The sequence below is a fragment of the Triturus cristatus genome, chromosome 9 (assembly GCF_964204655.1).
Source record: "Triturus cristatus chromosome 9, aTriCri1.1, whole genome shotgun sequence".
Classification (NCBI taxonomy): Eukaryota; Metazoa; Chordata; class Amphibia; order Caudata; family Salamandridae; genus Triturus; species Triturus cristatus.
This window is the reverse complement of record NC_140592.1, coordinates 862,251,461-862,278,734: the sequence shown is the minus strand read 5'-3', so window position 1 is coordinate 862,278,734 and position 27,274 is coordinate 862,251,461. Positions and strand designations below refer to the sequence as shown.

The 27,274-nt window shown below is 51.9% G+C and overlaps 1 protein-coding gene across 1 annotated transcript in view; it reads left to right on the top strand.

Annotated features, from left to right (window-relative positions):
• DYNC1H1 (dynein cytoplasmic 1 heavy chain 1) overlaps nucleotides 1-27,274 on the top strand; it is a 1,397,843-nt gene that overhangs the window by 593,191 nt on the left and 777,378 nt on the right. Inside the window, exon 44 of the mRNA XM_085626346.1 lies at nucleotides 18,255-18,388. Coding sequence (XP_085482472.1) covers nucleotides 18,255-18,388 — 134 coding nt within the window. The remainder of the gene's footprint in view (nucleotides 1-18,254; nucleotides 18,389-27,274) is intronic.

Sequence of the window (27,274 nt, the reverse complement as noted above, 5' to 3'; positions counted from 1 at the left end):
CGCTCTCCTTTTATCTGGACCGCACGAAACAGTTCCGGGTGGACGACCAGCTTTTTGTTGGGTACGTGGGCGCTAAGAAGGGGAAAGCTGTGCACAAACGGACCATCTCTCGGTGGGTCGTTTTGTGTATCAAAATTTGCTATTCTTTGGCGAAAAAGGACCCTCCTGTTGGGCTGCGCGCCCATTCTACTCGGGCCACAGCGGCTACTACTGCTTTGGGACGGGGAGTCCCTTTGCAGGACATCTGTCAGGCGGCGACGTGGGCTTCGTTACACACGTTTGCCAGGCATTATTGCCTTGACAGCCAAGTCCGGAGGGATGGCTTCTTTGGCCGTTCTGTCCTCCAGGACTTTCTGGTGTGATCTTGGTTCGCAGACCCACCACCGGGGATGGTATTGCTTGGGTATCTATTCTAAGGTGAGGAATCTAACTAACGTGTTTCTTTCAGATGAACAAGTTACTTACCTTCGGTAACGATGTATCTGTAAGAAACATTAGTTAGTTAGATTCCTCACCGACCCACCCATCCTCCCCGTTCTGCGAACTGACATCTAGGGTTAAGGTTGTCCTTTTCAGGCCCCTAGATTTTATTTTTGGCACCAGTGTCGGCCTTTGCATGGCTCTGCGTTCCTGGCGCGGAAAGCTATGTACAAGAACTGACGTCAGGGCGCGAGGGCGGCGTCTAAGTACTCCGACGTCATTCCGGCGCACGACGCCGACGACGGACGCGGAGCCGCAGACGACGCCTAGCGACGCGCAAGGGGTATTGCTGACGACGTCACCTCATTTGGATTAAAAATCCTTCCATAATGTGCTTCCCAGGTATCCCCCGGTATATGCACTAGCATATTGCCCTTTTCTTCACTCTTTAGAAATGGGCGGTTTATTACCTCCCAAAATAACCTGCTATCCCTCAATTCTGACGCTTTTCCTAAGTCTTCCCATGCCTTTGTCCTTAAATCTGATTTTCGCCTATTGATGACATCTCTGTACATTTTCCTAGAATTTCTAACTAGCTCCCTATCTTGTGGTACTTGATGTAGTACTTTCGTTAATCTTGATTGTGCTGCGGAATATTCAGCATTAAACCATTTGCATCCAATTTCTTCCCCCCCCCCCGCGGTTTTTATAAGGTGGGATGCCACATTGCCTAAAAGAGCCTCAAAGTTCTTAATTATTAAATCTGGCTCAGTAGTAGGGGTTAAGCAAGCATCTATCCCTACCTTATTTGTCTTAAAAATCTCCACCTCCAATTGCCTTGCATCTACCTTATCCCACTTTAAGGTGACCCCTTGATTCTGGCTATATTTTATTGGCTGTTCCGGGGTCTAAGCTCTCTCAAGAACAGGGTTCAGATTTAAGATTAAGGGGTTATGGTCGCTAGCAGGATTAACTTCAATCTGAAAATCATTAACGAGATGAGTATACCTGCTAGAGACCATGGCGAAATCAATTACGCTCATTTGGCCCCCTGTACCTTGAAAGGTGGGTATACCCGATGGTCTAGAGAAACTAGGCATGTCCAGGACACAAAGTTTGTTGATCGTAATGATATTATACAAAGCATCCCCTTGTTTTGAGTGCTTAAAATGTGCCAAAGGCTGATCACTTAAGTCTACCAAGCCACAGACTCTAGTCCCGCTAAACTTGCACAATTAAAATCACCTATCCACATAATAAAAAGGGGAAATACGGTGTTTGTCACTTTAATAATCTTATCCTGTAATTTTTCAATAACTGATGTAGCATGGGCATCAAATATATTGTAGTACCAATTAATTAGAAGCAAGGGTACTAGAAATAAGTCCTTGATAATAAGCATTTGGTACCAGGGAGATTCCACCAATGAGACCGTTTTTATCATATTATACTTCACAGAAATAGCTGTCATGAGGCCACCCTTAGCTCTTCCAGCATGTGAGGGCTCAGCGTGAACATTAAACATTTGATATCCGTCCAAGCTATGGTCCACTCTACTCCAGGTTTCTTGGAGGCAAATTATATCCAAGGATTCGATGAATTTTAACCACACCGGGTCCTCCAGCCTCCGAGAAAAACCAGCTATGTTCCATGAGATCAAACGGAAAGGGCAACCCTCAGCCAGACTGTCTTCTTTCCCCAGGAGTATTGTTACTTTCGGCTGGGTCACATCGCTCTCACCCTGAATTATTCCTACAGGATTAATTACTGCATCAGGGGGTACCAATTTTAACTGTCTGGTGTTGTCTCTCCCACTCTGATTTACTGCAATATAAATATTTTCTATGCCCAAAGGTGCCATTGCTATTTGTTCTACCTCTCCTCTCCCTCCCTTGTACACCACTATGGGGACATTCAACGGATTGGAAGATGGACTTGTTTCTACCCAAAAACCAACTGCTTCATCTGAGTTTTTCCTCGTGGGGCTAACAGCCATATCCCTAGCCGTATCTTCAACCCCGCTATTAGAGATGCAATAGTTCCGGAGTCAAACCACCCCCTCCAGTCCCATAAGTGGGTCGAACCTATTTCTTAGCGGTAGATACTGTGCTACCCAATCCAATCTGTTGTTACCAAAAGGTCTACCCCTACCAGAGTTCTGTAACAAACGTGGCAAACCAGGATTCACATAGGGGTAGAAATAATGTAGGCCTATTGATTGGTTATCACCTGATCGGCCAAACCTTGGTTCCCTACATATATAGTCTACAGCCCAAGGATCTCTAAGGTTAACAATTATACAATCTCCCTCGAGATCCTTGGTACTATGGCCTAACCAAGCCACTCTCCTCACACCTAAGATCTCTGTGTTAGAACCCAGGGGTAATCTCCTATTCTTACTGAGCCAGAAAATGACTTAATTCTTAAGTTCCCTATCTGATTCGTGGGATTCTGGGCTAAGTTCTGGTACCCCTGTTAAGATAATAGTGAAAGGCATAGATTCCGGGGGGAGATTTACACATGGGAGCCTCTTTCTTGGCACTTCTCTACTCTGGGGTGCATCACTCAAAGACTGTCTGACCACTTGTTTTGGATTAGGAACCTGTTTAGAGTCAACCACCATGGCTACCTCAGTGCCTTGTGCTTTTCTAATTGCTACACATTTTTTCCCTGTGGCTGGTTGAGTATTCTGAACTACAGCAGTTACATTTGTCACAGAATGAGCAGCTTTAGCAGTCTTAGCATTTCCTGAGGGTACAGTGGGAGGGACTCTAACATCCTTGCTTTTTATGCTTTTAATCAGAGCGTCGAGTTTTGACGTGTTCCCTTTGGCCATTAACTCTAACTGATCTAATTTTTCGTTGATTAGTTTTGTTCGATTGATCAGGGGCAATATTAATGACCTTACTAATGTTTCCATTTTGACAAAAAGATCGTCATTGGGATTCTGTTGGTTCAGAGGTAGAACAGTGTTAGTTAAAACACCATTTGGGATAGGAGACTGGACTACAACCCGTGGGGAATCGCTGGGGTTTTGGGTTTTTGTCACTCATGCCACTACCCTTCCTATGACCTCCCCCTCTCTTCTTTTTTCAAAGCTTAGAAGGTACAAAACAATTCTTATTTACTCCCCCCGTCACCTGATCTTGTTGTTGTTCTAACCGGGGGGCAGGAGTAGGAGGCGTTGGTGTGGAGGTTCTGCGGCTCAAGCCACTGGAAAGAGAACTAAGTGAGTTTGAACTCGACATAGAGCCGGTAACTGAACCACCTGGCCCCTCCTCTGATGAGCAAGGGATTGGGCTAGTGGCTACCAGAGGGGCCTGGGCATTACAATGGGCCGGTGTTACAGCAGACCCGATCACACCCAGAGAAGACCGCTTGCCCGTCAAAATGTCAATCGACAGGCACTTTTCTGTGAGAGCTATTTCCTTCTCTAACATTCTGGTAGTCCTTGTAAAGAACTGATCAAGTGTGCCCGTAACTAGACCAGCGTTTGTATTCAAGGTAACAATCTACTTTTCCCTGAACGTAAAGCCATAATGACAGGTCAACAGTAGTCCGTAAACAGTTGTTAGGGGAATAAACTGTAACTGTATATAATATAGTAACACAGAGTAGTATTAAAACTTAGAATCAAATAAGGTGGCCCAGCCCGGCCTTGTTCGTCCTTGGACGGCCGTAGACTACCCGCCCTTTGGCCGGACTTCGCCCGGTGTCCGCCCGCGTGCGTCCCGCGTGCGCGGATCGGATGGAGGTTAAGTAGGAGGAGATAGGGGCGGGAAGAGGATCAGCTGCGGCAGATCGAGCGCCGCACTGCACGCTGGTCCTCGCAGTCCCGCAGCGATTTGGGGGTCAATCTCTTCCCCTTGCACCAATGTCACTCTGCAGTAATCCCCACTCGAGCAGCACCCGCGCAGTGGGAGCCGCGAGAAGTTGTTATTCCAGGCAAAGAAGGTCCGTGGAATCCGGCAGTCTCTACGAGCAGCAGCAATTCTCCCTCTGTGTTAGTAGCACGAACAGCACCAGGTAAACAGTATCCGCCTGAGGTTTTATTCACCGGGGAGATAGGGGCGGGAAGAGGACCAGCTGCGGTAGATCGAGCGCCGCACTGCACGCTGGTCCTCGCAGTCCCGCAGCGATCTGGGGGTCAATCTTTTCCCCTTGCACCAATGTCACTCTGCAGTAATCCCCACTCGAGCAGCACCCGCGCAGCGGGAGCCACGAGAAGTTGTTATTCCAGGCAAAGAAGGTCCGTGGAATCCGGCAGTCCCTACGAGCAGCAGCAACTCTCCCTCTGTGTTAGTAGCACGAACAGGCGATGATTCCGATCTTTCATCCTGTATCCCGGGTTTTGGTCAGGATGACCCTCAGGCTCCTGGGCCTGATGGCCTCCTGCATCCTGTTAGTGGATCATGCCAGATGGAATTTGCGGGCTCTGCAGTGGGACCTGAAGTTCCAGTGGGCACAGCATCAGGGCAACCTCTCCGATCACGTCCAGATCTCGGAGGGCACTGCACGACAATTGCAGTGGTGGCTCACGAATCGCGATTGGGTCAATGGCAGATCTCGCTCCCTTCCCCAACCGTAACACAGTTGTGACGGGTGCATCCCTTCTGGTATGGGGTGGTCACCTGGGAGAGGCGGAGATCAGAGGACTCTGCTCTTCGGCGGAGTCCCGCCTCCATATAAACCTTCTGGAGCTTCGGACGATGCGACTTGCACTGAAGGCATTCCTTCCCTCTGTCCGGGGAAGTGTGGTGCAGGTGTTCACAGACAACACCACTGCCATGTGGTACTGCAACAAACAGGGTGGGGTGGGGTCATGGACCCTATGTTCGGAGGCTCTGCACCTCTGGACATGGCTGGAACATCAAGGCATCACCCTGGTGGTTCAACACCTAGCATGTTCTCTGAACGCCAGGGCGGACAAACTGAGCCGCTGGTGCATGATGTATCAAGAATGGCGTCTGAACTCGGACATGGCGCAAGGTCTTTCAGCAGTGAGGAGAGCCTTGGTTAGATCTATTCGCCACCTAAGGGAACGTGCAATATCATCAGTTCTGTGCCTTGGAATTTCCAAGGCGGCACTCGCTAGGTGACGCTTTTCGTTGGGCCAAGTCCAACACGAGTGGAGTTGCTGTCTACTGTACGCCTTTCTGCCTATACCACTTCTACCCAGAGTGCTGAAGATCAAGCGCGACCGGGCCAAAGTCATTCTTGTGGCTCTGAACTGTGCTCGTAGAATGTTATCCCGAACTACTCAGCGTGGCTATCGATCCCCCGATCCGTCTACCTCTTTGAGAGGATCTTCTGTCGCAGCACCTGTGGACGGTCCTTCACCCGAACCTGTCCAGCCTCCACCTCTTTGCGTGGAGATTGTGCGGCGGCAGTTGACCTCTTTTGACCTACCTCCCGAAGTTTGTGATGTAATCTTGGCAGCCAGGCGTCCCTCCACTAAGACTGTATACGCCTGCAGGTGGAATGTTTGTGGCATTCTGCACAGCAAAGGCTGTGGATCCCCCTTTCTGCCCCTCTTTCAGAGGTCCTTCTATTCCTCCTTTCTTTGGCCCACTATCAAGGGCTATCTTTCGGCCATTTCACCTTTTTTTTGGCTTCCAGATCAACCTTCCCTTTTCAAGTCCCCGGTTGTAAATAGACTCTTGAAAGGCATTACTCATCTTTTCCCTCCTGTTCCATTCATAATGCCTCAGTGGGACTTGAATCTGGTTCTGACATATCTGATGTGTGCTCCCTTTGAGCCGCTTCACAACTGTCCTCTTCGTCTTCTCACTTTAAAGACCGCTTTCCAGGCTCTTTCTTCTAAACCTCCTTTTCTCTGTCCAGTGGTTCTATGAACTCGTCCATCTTTTCTGCCAAAGTTTGTCTCTGCCTTTCATATCGGGCAGACCATCACTTGGACCACCTTCTTTCCACATCCCTCAAAAGAGGAACAGAGGCTCCGTCTGGACCCAAAACGTGCGCTCTTATTCTACCTGAACCGCACACAACAGTTCCGGGTGGATGACCAGCTCTTTGTTGGCTACGTGGGCTCCAAGAAAGTTCAGGCCGTGCACAAGCGGACCATCTCTCGGTCGGTCGTTCTGTGCATAAAGTCTTGTTATGTTTTGGCTAAAAAGGAGTCTCCGGGGGGCGTGGCTAAGATGGCAGCGAAGTAGGACGTGTGTCCTTATCCCTCCGGTGCCGCCTGCTAATCGCGTTGTACTATCACCCTCCAGGGAGCCCATCCAAGCTTACCGTCCAGAGCAGCGGTGCATTTCTTCGTCCTGGTGCCGGCGGAGTGCTTCTTTCCCAGCTTCTCGGTGGTTTTCGGCCTTTGTTCTGGCTGCCCGATCCCAGCCTAGCTGCGGTCCGGAAGGCCTGGCGAGGGACGACTGCGGTGCCTGAATCCTGGTGCTCCCGTGGTTCCAGCTGTCTGGCGGGGGAGCTGGCGCCTGGCCCTGCTGGTCGCCGATCCTGTGGTGGTCGATCCGGAGTGTGGTGGCCCCGGCGAGGACATTGAGTGGAGCGCCGCGAGGCCGCCGCCATTTTGTCTGATGAGAGGCTGCAGGTACTGTCCTACGGCGAGGGTGGCGTAGAGAGGCCGCTGCTGCATGCCAGATGGCCGGCGGAGATCCTGTGGCAGCTTTGGTGATCTTGCAATCTTGCCTGGCGGGATGGCTGGTCCTGCGACTCGACGCAGATGAGGAGCGGAGGGTGGCTGGCTCGGCGCCGACGCCGGGTGAGGGACTCGGTCCGAGGGACGGCGCTGGTGCTGCTGGGGGGAAACGTCCGCCTGTTGCTGCTGAGTGGAGCGACCTTGTCCTGCAGATCCTCGCCCTCCCCTGACTGCTTAGGGCAGTGAGGCACCGCGGGCGCTGGCTGGCGGCCGGTGCGAAGAGAGTGAGAGGCCTGCTTTGGATGGTGCGGCCTGTGCCCTGGGCTGAGTGGGGGTGACTGAGCCCTGCGGGGACAGAGACAGCCTTTGCTTTCCTACGAGGCCCTCCCGCCTGTGGTAGCGGTGGGTGCGGGGATCGGCCTCTGCAGGGCCTGTCCTGAACCCCTACCTCCCCGTCTGTGAGCCTGGTTGGGTATGGCCAGCTACACTTTGGGGACTGAGAGCGCCTGTAGTTAAGCAGCACAGAGGTAGACTGTTGTAGCACCGCGGTTGGCTCCCCGCGTCGCTGGGCTGGGGCACGGCCTGGGCATTTCTGGAGAGCTCCTTGGGGGTCCTGATTCTTCTGCCAGCACCTGGGAACTGGGCGTTGTGAGGGAGTGGTGGGTGTCTGAGGCGCTCCCCCTCTACTGCTTCTTCGGCTGCGCGTGGAGCCTTCCGCAGGCCTGAGGTGAACACTGGCGGTAACTGCCCTTGCCTGGCCGACAGTTAGGACCGCCGCCCCGCTTGGACCCTAGCGCCTCGCCCTGTCGGCCTGTATCCCCTTCGGCTTGTGCTTCGACTTTGCGCAAGGAGGGGACTGGTTGGGCAGCTGACCTTGCCTAGTTGGCGGCGGTTGCTTTGCGCAAGCCTGAATCTTGAGCCTGGGTCGGACCCTTGTTACAGCGCGGCCATTGCTGTCGCTCTCCTGCCTACCTAGGTCTCTGACTGCTTTGCACTCACAGGGTTGGACTACAGTGAGCTGAGGGCTATCCCCGCCTGGCTTGTTTTGGGGGGGGGGGTGTTGGGGCGGATTGAATCCTGTCTCTTGCGCCATGTCATCGGCCAGAGGTCGGAAAGAGAAACCCCTAAAAGACCACTTGCAGAAAGCCTCCGGGCACCCCGCCCCTCAGCCTGACACTAAGATGCCGCAAGCAGAGGAAGGTGATACGTCCGCAACCAAGGCTTTTATGGTCGAGTTGTTCTCAGCCCTCAAGGAAGACATTTTGGACCTGCATTCACAGCTCTCCTCTGATCTAAAGGAAGTCCGGCGTGATGTCGTTGCAATTGGAGAACGGGTGGCGACGCTGGAGGAGCACGACCTGGGGAGAGAAGACGACTTGCATCAACTGCAGCCGGAGATGCTCCGTCTTAGAGACCAGAATATGGATCTTCAAGCCCACGCGGAGGACTTGGAGAATCGCTCCAGGCGTAATAACATTCGCATTCTGGCAGTCCCTTGGAACGGGGAAGGTGATGACCTCCGAGCGTATGTCAGCGGGCTCTTTCGTCACATCCTCGGTGATGATGGGGGTGAAGAACTCCAGCTGGACCGAGTCCATAGGGTGGGACTTCCACGTGGCGCTAAGGCTCCCATCCCCCTCCCCCCCCCCCCCGGATATCCTCGTTTGCGTGCGCGATTTTCAATTGAAGGAGCGTATCCTCTGTCGGGCACGGGACCTCCACCCGGTGCACTATCAGGACCACCACCCGGTGCTCTACCAGGACTTGGCAGCTTCTACCTTGGCCAAGCGCAGAGAATTCAAGCCAGTCACCAGCCATCTCCGAGGGCAGGGTATTCCTTACTCCTGGGGCCACCCGTTTCGCCTCATCTTCAAGTATCGGGGCAGACTTCTGCAAGTTCGCTCCCTGGAGGCCGCTTGTAAGATTCTGGAGCTGGAGTCGCCGGCTGCCACGTCAAGTGATAACAAGCCTCCTTCTCGCCGCCGCCGCTATTCTGAGTGGCAACAAGTTGGGAGCTCACCACCTAGTTCGAAACCGGATTCTGAGGCTAGCAGGTCGGAGAGAGATGCAGCCCTCATCGGTGTCGCAGGTAACGGATAGCACAATCGTTCCTTGCACCTCTTGAGGCTTGGTTCCCGTCTGGGTTCAAGCGATGGCGCTGGAGGGAGGGAGCAGTCGAGATGTGCGCAGTACTTTCGCTCCTGGCTCCCGGAGTGGTAGCTCTGTACTACTTGGTATGGACTGGGAGTGACCCATGTCCCTCTGGACATTTGACCATCACGACGAACTCTTGTCCTATGTATTGGATCTTTGTTGCTTGTTTCTTGCTTTACTGTTTTTACTGTTTGGATATGGGGGTTTGTGGGTATTTCTTTTCCTTTTTTTGGGGGGGGTGGGACTCCGCATCAGTTCAGGGTCAGGTTGGCGAGCATTTAGTTACTGTGAGATGTATGTCCCTGCTTTTGAGGTTAGCGGGCTAGGGCAGCTGTGTGGCCTTTCACCCCTTTGTCACCATGGTGGGTAGGGATCTTAAAATAGTGAGCCTGAATGTGCGGGGACTAAATAATCCCGTTAAGCGCTTAGCAATTCTTTCTCTTTTAGAGAATGCTGGCGGGGGACATTTGTTTACTGCAAGAAACTCACCTTTTGCCTAAAGACACCAAACGGATGTGAGACCGACGCGTTCCGCATCAGTTTTGGTCCTCGGGGTTGTCCAAGCGCAATGGGGTGGCGATCCTCTTTAGTGCACAATCACAATGCAAAGTAGTCTCCACGCTGGCAGAGCTGAAGGGGCGATTCTTGGCACTCAGAGTACAGTGGGGAGATATGCAGTTTACGGTTGGGTCCTTATACGCTCCGAATGAGCGGCAAGAACCCTTTTTGCACTTGGCCCCCTCTGAGGCTCTCGCTTCTCCTGATTCAGCGCTTCTAATTGGGGGTGACTTAAATGTAGTGATGGATCCGGAACTAGACAGGTCGAGGCAGAGGACTAATCAAGCCGGGACATTGTCACAATCTGGGAGGCAATGGCTGTCTGATTGCGGGTTGTGTGGCAATTGCAACACCCTTAGGAGCGCGACTACACATACTTCTCAGCGGCACACAAAACATATGCGCGTCTTGATCACTTTCTAGTGTCTGCATCTCTTTTCCCTCATTTAGGCACCGCAGATATTGCCCCTCGCTCCCTATCGGATCATGCCCTCATCGCAGTCCAGCTTCCGACACGCTGCGCGCACTCTACTCCCCCCGGTTGGCGCCTTCGCGATTCCCTCCTCCACTCAGACGCTGTGGTTACGCGGATGCGGGATGCTATAAAACATTATCTTGCTGAGAATGATCAAGGGGGTGCACCTCTTGAAGCAGTCTGGGAAGCCTTGAAATTAGTGGTGCGGGGGAATTTATTGCGGTAGCGGCTTCGTTTGCACGGCTCTGCAAAGCCAAGCGAGCGGAGCTTGAGAAGGAAGTATGTGAGCTGGAGGTAGTCCATAAGCGCACCGGGGCCCCCGAGAATATAGAGGGAGTTGGAAACGCGGCGTCGTATGCTGAAACATTTGGATCTGGACAGGGCTGAGCATGCGCTCCTGCGGCTGCGGCACAAATTCTACCTCAGTGGGGACAAGTGTGGGAGGATGCTCGCACATAATAATACTAATACTGGATTTTATACAGCGCGAACAGCTACCTCGCGAGGAGGTGTCCCGGCGCTAGTAGATCACTGATAACCTTAGGCATAAAAATAGGAGAGCTAGCGTGGCTGGGAGAAGAGCCAGGTCTTTAGCAATTTCCTAAAGCAGGGTTCGGAGGGGGCCTGTTGGATAACTTGTGGCAGGGAGTTCCACAAAGCGGAGACGTTGGCTGAAAAGGTCCGACCGCCTAGCCGGGCCGACCGCGAGCCCAGGCGCAGATGTCTGCAGTTCCCATTATACGTGGGCAGAATGCAGTGGAGCATACCACGGATGCCCTGATTGCTGATACCTTCCGTCAGTTCTACCAGCACCTTTACTCGAGAGAAAACACCCCGGGGCATGACTCACAGGAATATTTGGCTTCTTGCACCATCACCCCCTTGCTCAAATAGTCGGCTGACGACTTGGACTCCCCTATTCGTCTGGATGAGGTAATTTCGGCAATAGCAAGGCTCAAATTGGCTAAGTCCCCGGGCCCGGATGGTTTTTCCGCCCTGTTTTACAAGCAGTTCTGTGCGGAGCTGGCTCCCCTTTTAACAAGGCTTTTTAATTCCTTCTTGGACACTGGAAGGGTTACGCCTTCCATGTCTGAGGCGGCCATTTCTGTGATTCTAAAGTCCGGGAAAGATCCGGCTGAATGTGGGTCGTACCGACCGATTTCGCTCCTTAATATTGACTCGAAGCTGTTTGCGGGCGTGTTGGCCGCACGACTTAGTCCCCTCATGGACAAGATAGTGGATCCGGATCAGTCCGGTTTTATCCCGACAAGGCAGGGGGGGGATAATACTAAGACTATTGCACCTTATTGATTTCATTCACCGGTCACGTACACCGGCCCTTTTGCTTTCGATCGGAGAAAGCGTTCGATCGGGTTGATTGGGGCTACTTATTTGCGGTGCTGCGTACCTTCGGGTTTCAAGACAATTTCCTACGTTGGGTTAGTTGTCTCTATGCCTCCCCCACGGCAGCGGTGCGGGTCAATGGTTGCAAATCATCCATCTTCCCTATTACCCGGGGCACGCGTCAAGGCTGCCCCTTGTCCCCCCTCTTATTTGCGCTCTACATGGAGCCCTTCGCACAACGCGTTCGTTCCAATCCTGACCATGAGGGTCTGAAATTTGGTGCTGATGTGCATAAGATTAGTATGTACACTGATGATGTCATTCTCTCCCTCACCCACCCCCGAACGACGCTGCGGTATCTGACTAGGGAGGTCTCTGCCTTTGGAGCGGTAGCGGGGTTTAAGGTCAACTTCACTAAATCGCAAATCCTTAATATTTCTATTCCGGAGCAGGAGGTACAGGATCTCCAACAAGATTTTGAGTTCCAGTGGGTGTTCACAGATATTACCTACCCGGGCATTCGACTGACCTCTTCCATTACTAAAACAGATGCTCTTAATTACTCCCTGTTGCTGGAGCAAACGACCAAGGCATTGGCGACCTGGTCGCGTCTCAAATTAGCGTGGTATGGCAGGTTGGCGGCCGTAAAGATGATGGTGCTCCCGCGCATCCTCTACGTCTTCCAAATGCTTCCATTGAGCCCGCCCTCAGGGGCTCTCCGCAAACTGCAAGGCCTTCTTAATAAGTTCTTATGGGATAACAAGAAGCCGCGGCTCTCATTTGCGCACGTTGCCTCCCCAAAGGCGCAGGGAGGGCTCGGCTTCCCAGTAGTGAGCGCCTATTATCAGGCGTCATGTCTCCGTTTCATTACGGAGTGGAACAGTCCTCTTTCCAGTAAACACTGGAATTTTATGGATCAAACAGTGGCCGGTCGAAATATATGACGGGAATTGTGGCTTCTGCGGCGGCATAGAGCATGGGGCGTTCTACACCTCTCCGGTTACCTCCCCGACACTCAAAGTTTAGTATCGCTTGGCAGGCCCACGAGGTTGGACTACTTTCCCTTCCCCTCTGTCCACCATAGTAGACAACCCCGACTTCCCGCCGGGATGGGCGTCCCAGACCTTTCAACGCTGGCGGGAGGAGGGGTGCTAAAGAGTGGGTGCCCTGTTTGAACGCGGGGAAGTGGTTCCTTTTCCTCAGCTTCTTAGGGACTATGCCTTGCTTGACTCAGACGCCTTCCATTACTCACAGGTAGTGCACTGTGTTACGCAACCGGGGAATTTCCCTCTAATGTCTCGCACCCTGACGGCCTTTGAGAAATGGCTTGGGTGTAAAACGAACGATCGTAAGCTCATCTCTGAACTTTATGCTATGATCACGGCCTCAGCCAAGAGACACCGCACAAAAGCGCAGGTCCGATGGGAAGCTGACTTAGGGAGGCCATTGTTGCACAAAGAGTGGGAACACGTTTTTTATAGGGCACACCATACTGCTTCTAACACGGCGGGAGCGGAATCTGCCTATTAGGTGGTTACTCACTGGTATTTTACTCCAGTGCGCATTAAGAGTTGGGACAGCTCCAAATCGGACCTCTGCTGCCTGGTGTGTGGGCTTGTTGGCACTCTGGTGCATCTACTTTGGCGCTGCCCCAACTGGTGTGCTACTGGACAGCAGTCCTTGAGGACATTGCAGCATTTCAGGTTACTTTGCCCCGTACTCCAGAGTCTACTTTGCTAGTTCTCCCACATCCTAAGTTTTTCCCGTTTAAATCGTTAAAGGGTAAGCAAATCGCTATGGCGTTGCTGGCAGCGCGACAGGTGCTTCTAGCCCACTGGGGGTCGCAGGCGATTCCGGACTCCCGGGATTGGATTCAGAAGCTTTGGCAACTCTTAGCGATGGAGCGATTGTCGATGAGTGTGGATGGGAAAGACAAGGACTTTGCGCGGCTGTGGGCTCCTTTCTTGCAGATACTTACCAAAGATATGAGAGAAGTCACGTGCCCAAAGTATCTGCAAATTCTGCGTCTTATACCTTTAGAGCCGCCTGGGGTATCCCTGAACCGAACGCTGGTTAATTGCTCAATGGTGGGTGACACGAATGACTGATTTTGCCACATCGAACTGATACGGAGGGAGGGTGGGGAGGCGGGAGGTGTGTTTTCTTCTGTTCATGTTTTATAAAAGTGGCACCTTTGCTTGACGCCTTCGTGACTCGCTATGGTTTGAACTTATCGCTGGGTCGGCCTCAGGGATGTAGACCTAAACGCTGTGTCCCTTTAGTGGTGTCGCTCTGCCGGCAGTACGATGTAGGCAGCTAAGTTGTGTATTTGATTTCTTGCAGCCATGTAATAAAAATGATTGATTCTAAAAGGAGCCTCTTGTGGGGCTGCGTGCCCATTCTACCAGGGTGACGGCAGCCACTACTGCTTTGGGACGGGGAGTTCCCTTGCATGACATCTGTCAGGCAGCTACGTGGGCCTCGCTGCTCAAGTTTACCAAGTATTACTGCCTGGACAGCCAAGTCCGGATAGACGGCTTCTTTGGCAGTTCTATTCTCCAGGACTTTCTTGTGTGATCTTGGTTCGCAGACCGACCCCCGGGGTTGGTATTGCTGGGGTATCTATTCTAAGGTAAGGAATCTACCACTACGTGTTTCCTTCAGATGCACAAGTTACTTAACTTCGGTAACGATATATCTGAAAGAAACATTAGTAGTGATAGATTCCTTACCCCTCCACCCATTCTGCCCGTTCTGAGAACTGATTTCTAGGGTTAAGGTCATGCGTTTCAGGGCCCTAGTTTCATGGCACCAGTGGTCAGTTTCTTTCATGGCTCTGCGTTCCTGGCTCGGAAAGTCGTGTACAGAACTGACGTCAGCGTGCGAGGGCGTGTCTAAGTAGCTCCAGCGACGTCATCTCTGCGCCAACGACTCACGCGGAGCAGCACGACGACGCCTACCGATGCGCAGGGGTACTGCTGATGAAAACTTTCCGGATCCAATCTGACACCTGGGGGTAATTCTACGGCAAGGAATCTATCACTACCAATGTTTCTTACAGATATATCGTTTCCGAAGGTAAGTAACGTGTGCTTTAGTTTCAGAGAAACTAATCCAACATTATCGTGCGTGCAAATGGTCACAGCTGGAAATGTTATTTGTGAGGACAATGTTAGAAATAAGCTGCTTCGCTACATGGGCCAGACCCGGGAATATAACAATAAATGACACAGAACTCAAAAAGGAGATCCACACCAATTTTATATAAAAAATCTTCTTTAAAGATTTTTTTTAAGAACAAGACATACGTAAAAAGGTCAGTACGTTTTTCATAAGACACTTGTGCAATTTTTAGTTCATCAATGTTAACCTATGGGATGAAAACAAGAATGCGGTTTTGCAGGTAAGTATACAACTTAGTCTTGGCTTTCAGGATGAAGAATCAGCATCTGGCAGGTTTAGGTAATAAGCAGATCTGCACCTCTGGTGCCACAGGGGCGGCAGGGTGCAGGATTCAAACTCCAAATCTGGCGCCAATGTTATCCAATGGAGAAAGAGGGGAAAATCAAAGAGATGTTGCTCACAGGTGAGTAAAGCGGTTTGGTAACCCAGTCTCCAGGGATTAAGGTAAGCACGGGGGGCCCACAAGGCAGCACCAAGCTTACACCCTCCCAGACACAGGGGCGGCCGGGTGCAGAGTGCCAACACAGTGTTAGGCGCCCAATGCAAACCAATGGGGGAAGATTGCTCTTAAATAAAGGCTGCGGTCTCAGGCCAGGGGGCAGGACAAACAAAACCCACAGCTGCCCAGGTAAGTAAAGATGCTAGGGGATGTAGGGACACTGTTGGTCGCGATCCTAAAAGCCCTGGGGCTTTGCTCGCAGGCGTGTCCTTAGCGGTCGAGGTGAGGGCGAGTCTTAGAGTTGAAGCTGCAGGCGTCTCGGTGGAATCTCGCAGTGGGTAAAAACACTGTGAACTCTAGCTCAGAGGCGCTGGGGAACCTTCACAGGACTGGTGCTCCACTTGTACTCGGGCCGTGGGAGTTTGGTGCAGAGGTGGGTCCTTCCCTGATTTTGCGGTTCCTCAGAGCAGATACTTTTGTTCTTTCAAGTTGGTTTCTTCTGGACAGGTCGACTGTCCACAGGAGAGCTTGTTCTTTGTCGAAGGTAGGCAGTCCACCCAAGGCTTTGGAGATCGCTAGGCTGCAGGACGGGTTGTCTTTTGGTGCTGGATCATGGAGGGCTGCAGCGCCAAGTCAGTTGGTTTCTGCAGTCTTCTCTGCTGGTGCAATGCTGTAGTGTCTGGCTCTTAGGTAGTCTCAAATCTATTTCAAGGTCTGGGGGAGCCACCTAAATACTAGGTTTAGGCGTGTTACAGGGGAGTGACCAGTAGAGACCAATGGGTCTCTTACCTGGGGTATCTAGCCTCCTTTGAAAAGGGGGCATAGCCCTAGCCCTGATTGAATAAGTCCCACCGTCTTAAAGATGGTGGGCACTGAGAAATGTTCTTCATTTTGATGCCTGCACCTGAGGGGTGGAGTTGGCGAATGGAGGCACACCTCCTTTTCTTACAAAATGTTCCCACCGGTTCTCCTGCCATCTGGTGATAGCAGCAGAGGCTGGGGTTGCATTACAAAGGTGGCAAGGCCCTTGAAGCTAACCTTAAGCACTGTGATCTTCCTGGGGGAGGAGATGTGACACCTCTGCCAAGGATGTGCTTTGTTTCTGGCCTCGGAGAGCAGGGGCTTTCAAGCCAGGGTCCAGAAACATGTCTGGTGGTGGTTGGCTGCCTAAAGCCCGTCAGACCACACCAGGGTTGGTAGGTTTTCAGGGGGCACCTCAAGTGCCCTCTGGGTAAATGTTTTAATACATCTGGCATCAGTGTGGGTTTGTTGAGAGGAAGAGTTTGGTACCAAACACTCCTGGGTTTAGTAAAGCCATCATGGTGCTGGGGGAACTCAAATTATCGAGTGTCCAGGCCATGTACTCTCTGTGGCTTCACTGGGACGTGCAATATTCAGAATAAACTGAAATATTGTAGGGGCATATCTACTCTTGCAAAAATGCGCACACCTGGGATATAGTGCACCCTGGCTTAGGGCTTGTAACGCCTGCTAAAGGGGTGACTTTCCTATATCTTAGGCAGTGCTGATTGGCATGGCACACAGTGTACAATGCCGACTTTGTTGTTTTTCTCTGCACAAAGGCATGCAGTCTGCAGTGGCAGTTTGCATGGCCTTAGTGAGGTGTCCCTAGGGGACTCTCTTCAGTCCTAATGCCCTAGGTACTACGTTACCATTTACTAGGGACTTACAAGGGGGTCTGAAGTGCCAGTCGTGGTACAATTTTAAGGAAGGAGCTCTGGCACAGGTAACCTGGTTGACAGGAACGCTGTCTACTTTCAATTGGAACCACATCTTTTTCCAGGTAAAAAGTCTGTGCTAACCATGTTAAGAGGCACTTTATCACACTGTCTATGCTGCCTATTTCTAGACCCTCTGATCTGAGGAGGTGCACCACCAGTCGTGTGTCACTGTGCATGGTTAAGTGGTGGAGCCTGGGAAATGCTTACTTTGCAGGGTACCTCTGCTCCTTTGCTGTAGTAGTAGTGCCATTCATGAAATATAATGCACAATTATTAATGTTAGCAGGATGTCCTAATACAAAATATAACTGCACACTTCACGCATTTATAAATGCAAATACCTCATTTAAATCCTATTGCTCTGAAATATTTTCCCGCATGAGTCCTGCTAAACACCTTCTGAAATTAAGCACCGATCACTAGAAGTCCTGAGTTGATATGTTTTGTGTAGAGAAAATGGAGAGGTTATTGTGGTGGAGATATAGTGTTCACTAGTATGTTTTAAAGTAACTAGTGGGTCATCTTCTCCAGGGTCTAATTTCAACCATTTGCTTTTCTGATGGTTTTGGTGGTTTTGTTGAATAGAAGTTGTGTCCAGATTTTTATCTGAAGTACTTAAATGTGTGTAAGGAAACTTTGCTGGAACCATGCCTTTGTATTCAGTGGTGAAAGTGGCAGTTGAAGAATGTCCTTGCCTGCCCACCCCCTCACCCAGAGTTCCTGCCTGCCCTCCCCATCCCCAATTCGGGTAAATAATTGTAACTAGTATTCGAAGCAGAGCGAAACAGATTCAACAGAAATATGTTAACATAAGTACAGGATCTATGAACCAGAAACTACAAGGCTAGTTTGGGGAATATAGGAATAGATGTCTGTGAACCTCTGAAAATTGTTTTCTATCTTAATAGAAAAAGAGCTTTATGAAGAAATTGGCAGACCATTATAATTAATGCAACATTAGCCCATCTTCCTCGCACTGCTATAGTACTTGCTTAACAATGCAACAAATGGTAATCTAAGATGTAAAATGTTTCACATGTACATATTCCAACCTCTGTTGGAGGTGTAAAAAATATTTTTTAGAGATGGTTGAGAGTGCATCTGATCATTAGAAGATAGTTGTTTGCAAGCTGCAAAACCTGTTAAAGATAAGTAGGTTTCCTTTCTGTTTACCTCACTTATTATATATTAATATCAGCGAGTAGATACAGTTCATACAAACACTTTGTACGTGGAAAGTTTCCTGCTGTGCTTTAGTTAAAGCTATTTTGATACTGCACTCCTTTTCTGATATTTATCGATAATTTTGTACTTTGTGTTCAGGATTACATTCCAGTAGACCAAGAGGAACTCAGGGACTATGTAAAAGCACGACTGAAAGTGTTTTACGAGGAAGAACTGGATGTTCCCCTTGTACTATTTAATGAAGTTTTAGACCATGTGTTAAGAATTGACCGGTAAGTTCAAATCATCTTATTGCCTTCTAAAAATGCAGTACTTGTTTGCTGATACGGAATTTCTGTAATGGCCTTGTTTTTAGCATTTTATTAAATAGCAAGACACACAAATGGCATGCATTAGTTCGTAGCATGTGTGGCTGTAGATAAAAATGCTTAGCATACTCCTTCCATGTAATGTTGGGCTTGAACATTGAACAAGTGGTTGTCGATTCACGAGATATGGTGCAATTCCTCTTCCTGTTGTACTTTGCATATGAGCACAGACCCCATATTAGACTCCTTTTTTTCTGCCATCAGGTTTGGGCATTTACCAAGCAGGCTCAAAATTCATTGTCTTCTAAGCGCATGTTCGATGGCATGTGGGCTGTAGATACATGTGCTCTGCATACTCCTTCCATCTAGTGTTGGGTTCGGAGCTGTGCAACTTGTTTTTCTTCGACAAATTCTTCTGCATCACGAGGTATAGTGACTCCTCCTCTTGGTGATATTACGCATGGGCACAAACTCCTTTATTAGATTGTTTTCTCTCCGGTGTCTGGTTCAGGCTTGTGTGCCTCTTCTCTGTGTTCAGCTGTGTTCAGTACGAGTCTTTGGTCTTATCCTGTTTTCGACAGTATTGTGTATCTCGCTCGCACTTTTCCATTGCTGTGCCGCATGAAAAGTTTGGCGGTTTGAACACTGTTTGATTGCACCTAGGAGTGCTGCCTGTCTTAGGCCTATCATTCTACATTCACCCTCTGTGCTGAGGATTGTTCCTGATAGAACGGACACCTTTTCGATTTTGTCTACAGTGCCATCCCTAGTATCTTCTACAACCTCTATTCCGAAAACAACTGACACAAAAACCTCAAAGCTGCCTTCGGGTTCCATGTCTCCTGTCGAGCCAATCCTTGAAACAATCGATATTAAACAAAGATCCATATTCAAGAAGACACTGGACGAATAATTGCCTCTCCCCCACCTAAAAGACAATTAACTTTTGAGGATACAGTGGCTGTTACGAGACCTCTCAAAAAGAGGACAAAGGACAAGGCTACCAGCCCTGCTAATCATCCTCCCCCCCCCCCCCCCAACTCCCCCCCCCCCCCCCCCCTAAACCATCATCACCACCCCCTCCTTCATATCCACATCATGACCCTCTCGATGTTACACTTCCAGGGTCACCAAGGTATCGCATAAGGGGTTTGGGAGAACCATTAGGGGATCCTGATCCATGGTACACATATGATACAGATCTTTAACCAGCCCGCCCCTCTCCTCTTTAAAATGCAGGCTGAGTGTCTGGGTATAAGACAAAACACAGTCGACATGGCACACATCCCTGTGTGCCATGCCCACAACATACACTGCCCTGGCATACATCAGCCAGCCCTCTAGCTGGGTGCCCTATGCCAGTGGTGTGGGTACAGGAGCATGAACCCTGTGCCCCTACAGTACCCAGGTCAATTCCTGGGCACTGTGGGTGCAGTGTTGCCATTTAAGAGTACATGGTGCTGAGAGCTTGTCAAACACGAACTCCACTGCACCATGATTGCAACACTGAAGGCTGAGAAGTTTGGTATCAAACTTCTCAGCATATTAAACCCGCACTGATGCCAGTGTGGGATTTAATGTACAAAGCACCCCAGAGGGCATCTTAGAGATGCCCCCTGAACCTAACCTACAATCCACATCTGGTCTGAGGGGCTGCCACACATCAGACATGTTGCTGGACCCCTTGGTAGAGAGCTATCCGCTCTCCTGGGCCTGCAACAATGCACATCCTGGGTGAGTTGCTAGGTCTCCTCCCCCAGGATGGGCAGGGGAAGCTTCAAAGGCATGCTGCCTTTGTGCGCTTCTCCAGGCAACTGGCCCCTACCGGTTCTAAACCCCCACTCTGGCGGGAAGACTGGCCGGAAACCCCAAGGAAGGACAGGGGGTGCTAGTAATGACAAACTCCTAGGCAATGTCAATAAAGTAAACAAATTACACAATATCTATGCCAATAAGAAGACCAAGGAAGACGGAAAAAATATGTTCAAAGTTGTTACTATTTTAATAATTTCTTCTCGTATTATTTAAACAAATGATATTTATACAAAACATTTAAAAAATGAAACACAATATTTAACACATTACATTTAATCAATATGTATAAATAAAAGGTTAAAAAGTGGCAATATCTTTATTAACTCAGCAATCGGCTCCTTCCGGTTCTAAACCTCCACTCTGGCGGGAAGACTGGCCGGAAACTCCAAGGAAGGGCAGGGGGTGAGCCAGCCACTGCCAACCCCACCCCTCAGGTGGGGGAGGCGATGTGAAGCACATCTCCGGGCTCTCGCCATCTTGAAGATAGGGAGCCCTGCCCAATCAGGACTAGGCCACTGCCCCCCTCCCACAGGAGAGTGGCCGGATAGGGGGCATACCCACCCCAGGTCAGGGACCCAGTGGTCCCTGCCCTTTACCTACCTGTAACACCATTAAATGTAGTATTCCTTCCTTAGATCCAGATTCCGAAACAGCAAAGAAGATCAAGACGAAAGAAGACCTGCAGTGCAGCTGGCCCCAGCCCTACCGGCCTGTCGAACCTGCTCCTGCTAAATCCCGGCCTCAGAACCAGCGACCCCCCCCTACCGCGATCAACAGAGGGTAAGATTTCCTGACACCAAAAGGCACCCCTGCACCCGGCGCCCCGTGGCCCCCTGTGCCCGAATCCTGGTTACCTACCTATCCTCCAACTACCCAACTTACCTCTCGAAATGGTGGGTACACCTGAAGAATCTTCGTCCCCGAGCTTGCAGCCTTTGTTCGTCCTTGAGCTTTTCCATTTCAATCCACGGAGTGCCCGAAGGCTCAAAATCACCCTGCACCCAGCCGCCCGAGTGGCCCTGGCAATGCAACTTCTACTTCTACCGACTTCCCCATTTGCCCTGAGCAAGTGACCAGGAGCCCAACTCCCACAGCCGCGTGGCCTGCTAGTAAGCAGCCACCAATCAAGGGCCCCCTGCCTCCCATAGGATAACATTGGGCCTAACTCACCCTGCACCCGGCCACGCCTGTGCCGCTGAGGGTGTATCCACTGTTCTTACCTGACCCTGGGAGACCCCTGAGTCTATGCCCAGAACCTTAACTCTGCCTGTCGAGTACTTATCCAAAAGCCGATAACTCACTTTTCTTCCATAGGGTAACATTGACTGGTTTCTCTTGAAATTTCTTTTAAGTGTGGAGTTTCTAAACTTTAAAATATTCACCTCAAATCAAACGAGTAACGAAAACGGAAATACTCACCTGCTATTAGGAGAGATCCCAGTGCTGGATCTTGGTGCCCAGCACTGACCCTGAAAAGTACTTACGACCGTAAGTACAACTAACTCAATTTTCTCCCATAGGAAACCATTGACTGTTTTTGTTGTGAAATTTCTTCTAAGTGTCGATTTTTGCAAACTACAAATATTCTTTAAAAATCGTACCAACTGTGAAAACTTAATTACTTACCTGTTTTAGATAGATGTCCAGGACTGAGTCTAGGTGCCCAGCACTGGATTACAAAAGTAACAAGAACATACTTTACCCGTAACTCTGCAGTGGGACCTGAAGTTTCAGTGAGCCCAGCATCGGGGCAACTTGTCCGACCATGTCTTGATCTCGGAGGGCACTGCAAGACAATTGCAGTGGTGGCTCACGGACCGCGATTGGGTCAGTGGCTGATCCCTCTCCCTACCCCAACCGGAGCACGTAGTGGTGACAGATGCATCCCTCCTGGGATGGGGGGACCACATGGGAGAGGCGGAGATCAGAGGCCTCTGGTCTCCGGCGGAGTCCCAGCTCCATATCAACCTTCTGGAGCTGAGGGTGATCCGCCTTGCACTGAAGGCATTCCTTCCCTCTGTCCGGGGAAGTGTAGTGCAGGTGTTCACGGACAACACCACCGCCATGTGGTATTGCAACAAACGGGGTGGGGTCGTGGACCCTTTGTCAGGAGGCTCTGCGCCTCTGGACATGGCTGGAACATCAGGGCATCACCCTGGTGGTTCAACATCTGACGGGCTCTCTGAACGCCAGAGCAGACTAACTCAGCCGCCGGTGCATGATGGATCATGAATGGCGTCTAAACTCGGACGTGGCGCAAGGCCTCTTTCAGAAGTGGGGAGAGCCTTGGTTAGATCTATTCGCCACCAAAGAGAACGCGCAATGTCATCAGTTCTGCGCGTTGGAATTGCCAAGGTGGCACTCGCTCTGAGACAATTTTCGTTGCGAGTGGAGTTGCGGTCTGTTATACGCCTTTCCGCCTATACCACTTCTGCTCAGAGTGCTGAAGAAGATCGGGCGCGACCGGGCCCAAGTCATCCTTGTGGCTCCGGATTGGGCACGAAGATACTGGTATCCCGAGCTACTCAGTCTTTCAATCGATCCCCCGATTCCACTGCCTCTTCAGGAGGACCTTTTGTCGCAGCAGCAGGGGACGGTCCTCCACCCGAACCTGTCCAGCCTCCACCTCCATGCGTGGAGATTGAGCGGCGGCATTTGATGCCATTTGACTTGCCTCCTGAAGTCTGTAATGTTATTCTGGCAGCCAGGCGTCCCTCCACTAAAACGGTATACGCCTGCAGGTGGAACAAATTTGTGGCATGGTGCACAGCAAAGGCTGTGGATCCCCTTTCCGCCCCTCTTTCTGAGGTTCTCCTCTTTCTTCTTTCCCTGGCCCAGCAGGGTTCTACTCTGGGCACCCTTAAGGGATATCTTTCATCTATTTCTGCTTTCTTACGGCTTCCTGATCAGCCTTCTCTGTTCAATTCCCCTGTTGTTTCTCGCTTCTTGAAGGGCATTACTCACATGTTTCCTCCTGTCCCCTTCGTAATGCCTCAGTGGGATTTGAATCTGGTATTGACCTATCTGATGTTCGCTCCTTTTGAGCCACTTCACAATTGTCCTCTTCGTCTTCTGACTTTTAAGACTGCTTTCCAGGTTGCCATCACCTCTGCTAGAAGGGTGAGTGAGCTCCAGGCTCTCTCTTCTAAGCCTCCTCTCCTTTCTGTCCATCCGGACAAAGTTGTTCTCAGGACTCGTCCTTCCTTTCTCCCTAAGGTGGTAACTGCCTTACATATCGGCCAGTCTGTTACACTGCCCACCTTCTTTCCGCCTCCGCATCCCTCGAAAGAGGAACAGAGGCTCAACTGCTTGGACCCAAAACTGGCGCTGTCCTTCAATCTGGACCGCACCAAACAGTTCTGGGTGGATGACCAACTCTTTGTTGGCTACATGGGCGCTAAGAAGGGGCGGGCGGTGCACAAGTGAACCATCTCTCGGTGGGCCATTTTGTGTATCAAGGCCTGTTATTCCTTAGCTAAAAAGGAACCTCCTGTAGGGCTGATGGCCCATTCCACTCGTGCCACAGCGGCGACCACTGCCCTGGGCCGGGGAGTCCCCTTGCAGGACATTTGTCAGGCAGCAACGTGGGCCTCTCTGCACACGTTTGCCAAACATTATTGCCTGGACAGCCAAATCCGGAGAGACTGCTTCTTTGGCCGTTCTGTTCTCCAGGACTTTCTGGTGTGATCTTGGTTCGCAGACCCACCACCAGGGTTGGTATTGCTGGGGTATCTATTCGAAGGTGAGGAATCTAACTAACGTGTTTCTTTCAGATGAACAAGTTACTTACCTTCGGTAAGAAACATTAGTTAGTTAGATTCCTCACCGCCCCACCCATCCTCCCCGTTCTGCGAACCGATATCTAGGGTTGAGGTCATCCCTTTCAGGGCCCTAGAATTTTTGGCACCAGTGTCGGTCTCTTGCATGGCTCTGCGTTCCTGGCGCGGAAAGCTATGATCTGAAAGAAACACGTTAGTTAGATTCCTCACCTTAGAATATCCCCAGGCGTCAGACTGGATCCGGAAGATTTTTCGTCGGCAATACCCCTTGCGCGTCGCTAGGCGTCGTCTGCGGCTCCGCGTCCGTCGTCGGCGTCGTGCGCCGGAATGACGTCGTCGGAGTACTTAGACGCCGCCCTCGTGCGCTGACGTCAGTTCTTCTTTTTTCCGCGCCAGTAAGCGCAGATCTGGGAGAGCTACTCCTTTAGTCAATTTTTGACTAACTTTTTCTACTCTTTTTGGTTAATTCTCGACTCTGGTGCCGGTAGGGTGCCTGGTTTCAAGGCCTGCGACGACTGTCACTGACTGATGTCGGTGACCGATCATCACCGCCGCTGCCTGTACTGCTTGGGCCTAGACCACGGCGCGGCGTCGTGCTCCGATTGTATGGCCCTGACCTCGAAAGCTAGGCGGGAGCGGTCCCGCAAGCTTCTCGAGCTTCGCCACTCGGTTCCGCGTCGCTCTCGATCCCGGTCCAGGAGGAGGTCCAAGGATCGGTCGCGGAGCCGCACTCTACCTCGTCTGGCTCGAAGTCTTCGGGTAAGTCGAGGCACTCCAAGAAGTCCAAGAAGCGACACCGCTCTTAGGACTACCCTCGCCGGTCACGCGACTCGGCCGAGGGTCCCGGGTGGTTCCACCCCCGCGGCGCCGCAGGATCCGCAGGCGCCGCGCAAGTCCCCATACCCGACGGTCCCTGGGACTGACGCGACGCCGGCGGAGGTCAGTGCCTTCCTCTCGGCCATGAGGAGCCTGGCCCCGCCGTCGCAGGTCCCTGAGGGGCCCGAGCCTGGGCCCCCGTCTATGCCGGTCGACCTCGTAACGCCTTCTCCGCCGGCGCCGACACAGATACCACCCCCGACGCCGGCTCCGGTCGACGTCGATCCCCGGTTCAGCCCCTGTCTGTTTACCAGGAATCGGATGACGAGGGCGACTGGGAGGGGTCTGATGACCCTATGGCCCTTCAGAGCCAACTTGCACAGGACTGGGCAAATGAACTGGGGGAGGCCAGTGGGTTGGATACCTCTCCGGACACTGGGTTCATCTCTCCTCCGACTGTGGCTTCGGAGGAGGTTGCAGCTTTTTCTGTGGTGCTGCGCAAGGCGGCCGAAGCCCTTGGGCTTGAGCTGCCTGCCGTGGCTGTCAGGACTAACATCCTCACTGAGGTGCCTCAGTCTGCCGCATGCTCCACTGAGCCTCTGCTGCCATTCAATGAGGCCCTCACTGACGTTCTGCAGGGCACCTGGTCCAAGCCCTCCACAGTCCCTCCTGTGGATAGGAACGTTGCCAGGCGCCACCGCCCTGCTCCGGGCGACCCCAGTTTTCTGTCCCAACACCCCACCCCGAGAGTCTGGTTATCCAGGCCTCTACCTCCCAATCCTCATTCCCGTCCGCTCCTCCGGACCGGGATTCCAAGAGACTGTAACAGTTTGGTAAGAAGCTGTTCTCTTTGCTCAGTTTGGGCCTGCGGTCTTTGAACACCGCCTGTCTCTTGGACCGTTATTCCCACTCTCTTTGGGATGCGGTGGAGGACGTGCTGTCACTGTGCCCGGAGGAGGCCCGGGCGCGGCTTTCCTCGGCCCTGGCCGATGGGAGAGATGCAGCGCGCCATGCAATCCGATGTGGACTCGACACTACGGACTCGCTGGGTAGGGCGATTTCTACCACGGTGGCGCTTCGACGTCACGCCTGGCTGCGGTCGACGTCTTTTTCAGGGATGTCCAGAGCACCCTCATGGACATGCTTTTGATGGCGCTCGCCTTTTTGGGGACAAAGCGGACAGTGCTCTGGCTCGCTTCAAGGACTCCCGGGCTACGGCCACGTCCTTGGGCCTCTCGGCCCCGCGGCCACAAACTTCCGCTCCTTTCCTGGCCAAGGAAGGGGCACCTCCTCATGTCCGCCTAGCTACCGGCCGCAGAACCAGCCCTGCACGCGGTCGCGGACGTGGTTTCCGCCGAGGCGGTACCGGAGGACGACGCGGTCAGTCCACATCCGCCCATGCAGCATCCGCCTCAAAGCCTTCCTAGTCCGAGCTTTCAGACCCATTCCACGCCAGTGGGCGGCAGAGTTCGCCATCACCTGCTCCACTGGCGTTCCATCACGTTGGACAGGTGGGTGCTGCAAATCATCCGAAGGGGCTACTCCCTCCCCTTCGAGACGACCCCTCCAGCCATGCCACCGCAGCACCACCGTATCTTGGGGGATCATTTGAACTTTCTCCACGAGGAAGTTTCGGCCCTCTTGGCCAAGGGGGCCGTCGAGCTCGTTCCGAGCCCAGAAGTAGGTCGTGGTTGTTATTCCCACTACTTTCTGGTTCCCAAGAAGGGCAAAGGGAGCCTACGCCCTATCTTGGACCTCCGGAACGTCAATGCCTTCCTCCGGAAGGAACGGTTCAAAATGTTGACTTTGGCTCAGGCTCTAGCTGCCCTAGACCCTGGAGACTGGATGGTAGCGTTGGACTTGCAGGACGCATATTTCCACATCCCCGTCCTGCCGGCCCACCGGCGTTACCTGCGGTTCACGGTGGGTCAGGAGCACTTTCAGTTCACCGTGCTCCCCTTCGGCCTTACCAGTGCCCCTCGGGTGTTCACGAAAGTGATGGCGGTGGTCGCAGCTCATCTGCGCAGATCAGGGGTTCCAGTCTTCCCCTATCTCGAAGACTGGTTGTTGAAGGCGGGCTCGCCCCAGGCAGTAGTCTCCCACCTCCAGACTATGGGGGATCTCCTGCATTTGCTGGGGTTTTCCATCAACGTGCCGAAGTCACACCTGAGCCCCTCTCAGAAGCTCCTCTTGATCGGAGCGGTTCTCGATTCGGTGCAGTTCCGGGTCCATCCACCGGAGCAGCGGGTCTGGGATATACAGGCCCTGATTCCCATCTTTCGGCCTCTATCCTGGGTTTCGGTCAGGCTAGTGTTGCGGCTTCTGGGGCTGATGGCCTCCTGCATCCTACTAGTGCATCACGCCAGGCGGCGCATACGGGCTCTGCAGTGGGACCTGAATTTTCAGTGGGCCCAGCATCACGGCAACCTGTCCGACCATG